This window comes from Mandrillus leucophaeus, unplaced genomic scaffold (assembly GCF_000951045.1).
Source record: "Mandrillus leucophaeus isolate KB7577 unplaced genomic scaffold, Mleu.le_1.0 Scaffold125, whole genome shotgun sequence".
Taxonomy (NCBI): Eukaryota; Metazoa; Chordata; class Mammalia; order Primates; family Cercopithecidae; genus Mandrillus; species Mandrillus leucophaeus.
The window spans coordinates 3,066,210-3,070,881 of NW_012100876.1; the positions used below are offsets into that span (position 1 = coordinate 3,066,210).

Sequence of the window (4,672 nt, forward strand, 5' to 3'; positions counted from 1 at the left end):
TCCATTCTGATTCTTTCCAAAATATGAAGTCAAATAGATGGGCATATTTTCATTTAAGTATGATTTAACTAAATCAGACTAAATTTAATATTGAACAATGGTCTATGTATTTACAAATGTTTCAGAATGTCAAGACACAAAAAGAATATCTATTCATTTAAAGACATGAAGATCACATTTTTAAACGTTTAATTTCCTCACAAAGCGGTATTACCATATTCTTTATCTTCTTCCTCTCTCACATTCCTCTTCAACCAGACACCCATTTACCATTACTCAAGCCGCCACCTGTGTTGCTTAGCTCTGCACTTAACCTTCCCCCACTGTAGAAGACAATGGTGTTAGTGCATACAAGCTGATTGCAAATATTATACGACTTCAAATCCAAAGTAATGTGTGAGATGGACATGAAAACTTCAAAATTGTTCCCCCTGCCCCCCTGCAGAACACACAGGACAAATGTGGTTAGCAGGGCCTATCTTGTTCTCTGATCACTAATTTCAACAAAGAGGAAGTCCAAAGAGTGCAACTGCCAATAGTAAAAGGAACCCTTTACAAGAAAAAGGAAAGGAAAGGAAACTTTCTTTGTGAATAACAGCATAGCCATTTTTAACAATGGAAAACAGTCTGGGCTACTACTTCTCATGCTTCTACTTAGGAAACATTTTTAGGTGAAGACTGATTCTGGACCAAAACTTCTTGAACACCCTACGCTGACTCAGTTGTCCCTTTTCTTTGATTCTGACTTCGCACCTTCTATCATGCTCCTGCTCGGCTAAATCTTTCCAGCCTTACCTGTTGTTCTAATCACAGACCTGGGCTTTCTGCCTTCTGCCTCACTCTTATCCATCCCATACTGACTTCTCTCTTTCCTAAGGCAAAAAAAAAAAAAAAAAAAAAGCTTCTTCAAGTCTACTCTCCCGTGGTAGATCTGCCTCCCACTACACTCTAATAAACTCAAGTTGAAACTTCTGTCACAGATTCAGATTCCTTCTCCCTTCTGGGGCATGGACTGTAGCCTGCGCCACCAGCCAGCTCTGTCTCTTCCTGTTTCGGATCCTCCTCTCAGACCCGCATCTTCCCTGCATCTTCTCCCCTCCTGTGCCCGCTCAGACCATCCTCTAAATGTCCTCAATTCTCAGACGCACATCTCTGCCCCTTTCAGACTCACGGTCCCTCAAAATTCCTCTTCTCTCAGATCCACTGCTCTTTCTTTCTCTGATTCCTTTGCCTCCCAGACCCACACGCCCCTCAGACCCACGCGCCCCTCGACCGCCCTCCCCTGTCAGACCTACACCGGTCACCTGGACCTGCCTCAGACCCTGGCTCCCCTCGGGCCACCTCCCTCCTGAGACCCACGTCCTCTTCAGGCCACCTCCCTCCTCAGACCCACGCCCGCCGCAGACCACCTCCCTCCCTCAGACCCACGCCCCCGCTCGGCCGCCCTCCTCTCTCAGACCCACACCCCTTACCTGGACCCCCCTCAGACCCAGGCCCCCCTCAGACGACCTCTCCCCTCAGACCCACATCCCCCTCAGACCACCTCCCCTGTCAGATCCACGCCCCTCACCTGGACCCGCCTCGCGGAGCCGATATGCGTCTGCTGCACGAAGGGGTTAGGCACCGGCGGCGGGAAGAAGGACGCCTGACGGGGCACCATGGGTGGCCGCAGCCCTACGTTCCCGACGCCGGCAGCTGGCACTGTGGCCGCCACTGCCGCCGCCTGGGCGCACCGGCTCATGGTCGAGCCGGGCGTGGAACCCGGCCGAAGCGACCTACTCGGGCGCTGCAGCCACTACTGAGCCGAAGACCCACTAGAATCCCAGCCTACGGCGACGCTGGGGAGCCTCTGCGCAGGCGCTGAAGTTACCTAGAAGCCAGCTGCTGCCGCCCTGCCCCTTCGGCTCTGACACGCCCCAGGCTCTGGCCACACCCCCTCAGGCATCTGGCCCCACCCCCTTGGTAATATAGCCTGTGTCCTCGGAGAGGAATGCTTTTCCTTCAGAGCCAAGACCTTGAAGGGTACCCCAGGATCCCTAACACTCCACAGAGAGACACTAGGCAGAGTTCCCTGCTTTAGCGTCAGGCGGACCTGGATTTTCAGTCCCTTTTACTGGGCCTGTGACGTTGGCCAAATCACTATCTCCATGAACCTCAGTTGCCTTCTGTAAAATAGAGATAAATGTATTCTCAGATAATCAGAACTTGGATCCAGTAATGCCATTGAGCAACCACTTCCCCCGGGCTCTTCCATTAAGTGAACTAATATTAATACACCCATGATGGCACTAGGAGTGGAATTTGTTTCACTCAAAACATAATGGACTGACAGGGGAGAGATGGTCCTCTAGAGGAAAACTGAGCTACTATTACCGGAAAAGGCAAAAATTACAGTTGCCCTCCTCGCTAGATGAGGAACCTGACCAGAAAAGGGAAATGTATTGGGCTGTGGCTCCATTTCACACTGAGGAAGTTCAAGCCTGTTTGGACCTATGTAGGTGCTCGTGGGGGTGGGAGGGGAGGGGTTTGTCCCATTATCTGAGAACAGTTGATCAACCCTGAGTGGCTGAGAGTTAAAGGAAGGAGATGATAATCAACTCATCCCTACTGATCAACTCTGCTCACAGCAGGCAGGAAGGCCAGGATGAAAATCTGAGTCTGAGCCCTGGGGTTCTCCAAAATTACCCTCTGAATCTCACAATCTTCCAGCCCGACCACGTAGATGTGTGGCCCTGAGTCAGTCACTTAACCTGAGTTTGCTTCCTTGTCTAGGAATGAGAGATTTATTCTAACTCCATAGAATTGTAGCAAGGATTAAATAAAATAATGCATGTGTAGTGTTCATAGAGAAACACTGAAGAAATGGCATGTTTTAAGCATTATTATGCCACTGACTTTTCTCTCAATGTAACATTAGTAACAGTGTATTACAACCATGACAGAAGATTCCCCAGTCTAGGGGGTCTTCAAGTTGGGACTGGCAGACCCTTGAGACTCTTTAGCCAGATACCTGCACAGAAAGATGTGTTTCCAACTGTCAACAACCTAAGCCAGGCCAGGTGTTGTGGCTCACGCCTGTAATCCTAGCACTTTGGGGGCTGAGGAGGATGGATCCCTTGAGCCCAGGAGTTCGAGAACAGCCTGGGCAACAAAGTGAGACCCCCCACTTCCACCGTGTCTCTAAAAAAAAGTAAAAAGTTAGCTGGCTGTGCTGCTGCATGCCTGCAGTCCCAGCTACTCAGAAGGCTGAGGTGGGAGGATTGCTTAAGCCCAGAAGATCGAGTCTGAAGTGAGCTATGATCATGCCATTGCACTCCAGCCTGGGTGACAGAGCAAGACGCTGTCTCAAAAGAAAAAAAAAAAAAAAGAAAAGAAAAGAAGAAGAAGAAACAAAAAGAATCTGAGCCAGAAGGGGCAGGCCATGGGAAGATAAAAGATAGAAAAGATGGGGCCGGGAGCGGTGGCTCACGCCAGTAATCCTAGTACTTTGGGAGGCTGAGGTGGGTAGACTGCCTGAGCTCAGGATTTTGAGACCAGCCTGGGCAACAGGGTGAAACCCCATCCCTACTAAAATACAAAAAAAATTAGCTGGGTGTGGCAGTGTGCACCTGTAATCCCAGCTACTTGGGAGTCTGAGGCAGGAGAATCGCTTGAACCTGGGAGGCGGAGGTTACAGTGAGCCGAGATTGCGCCATTGTACTCCAGTCTGGGCGACAGAGACTCCGAGTCAAAAAAAGAAAAACAGAGAGAGAAACAATGACATCAGTTTCACTGAGGAGGTCACCTGTAGAGTTCACTCCTTACCCACCTTCCTCACCAGCCCCATCATAAGAGGCCAGAAGCAATATACTATCAATCAGATTATCGGAACCAGAAAGGGCCTCAGAAAAACCCCAGGCCTTCCATTTCTGTTCAGCAGTAGCTCCAGAATTTCTATGTAGATTAGGGGTGGGTAGACTGGTAGGGAAGGAGTAAGGAGCTTATCCATTAATACCAGTTGTGTTTAGAAGCAAGCACATTATTTCTCCCCTAGCTGTGTTTACCCAGCATGGTTGTGGGGGTGGGGGAGGGTAGCAGGAGCGGTTTTGAGGGTGGCAGAGGGTGGTGGAGATTCTGGTTTGAGGGTTAAAGCTCTTCTGCTAGGCTATCCTTTGGCCTCGTAGGTCCCTAATAGCTATGGGACCCTGGAAAAATCACTTCTCTTGAGCCATCAGTCTCTTCATCAATAAGATTCAACTAATAATAGCCTCTTTCTATTTATGTGGTTGGAAAGGTTAAATTAAGTGATACAAGAAAAGTGCCTTGCACATAGAAAGCACTCTATTAATGGAGGAGGATATTATCGTTGCTGTTCATTGTTATTAGTAGTAGCATTAAAACTGATATGATTGCTAATGAAGAAACTGAGACTTAAAGAGGAAACAAACCTTGAACAGATGCCACAATAAAGCAACAGAATTGCTGTTTCCTGGGGGCTCTTTCTACAGGACAGAGGGACTAGAGCTGACTCTCCCTGAGGTTCTCTTGCTGTTTACTTTGGAAGCTCTGACCTTTCCAGCAGACACCATCACCTGTGCCCTGCAGGGAGCAGAGATTCGGACTTCCTAAGTTGTCGCTTCTGGCTGGGTCTGTGGCCCTTGTCTAGGCTCTGCTAAAACAGATGGCAAACACA

The 4,672-nt window shown here is 49.0% G+C and overlaps 1 protein-coding gene across 1 annotated transcript in view; it reads right to left on the reverse strand.

Moving 5' to 3' along the window:
• The window catches only part of LPCAT2 (lysophosphatidylcholine acyltransferase 2), a 76,764-nt gene extending 74,534 nt beyond the window's left edge, over nucleotides 1-2,230 (reverse strand). The window contains exon 1 of the mRNA XM_011971911.1: nucleotides 1,571-2,230. Coding sequence (XP_011827301.1) covers nucleotides 1,571-1,741 — 171 coding nt within the window. The 5' untranslated portion in view covers nucleotides 1,742-2,230. The remainder of the gene's footprint in view (nucleotides 1-1,570) is intronic.
• Between the last annotated feature and the right edge of the window lie 2,442 nt (nucleotides 2,231-4,672).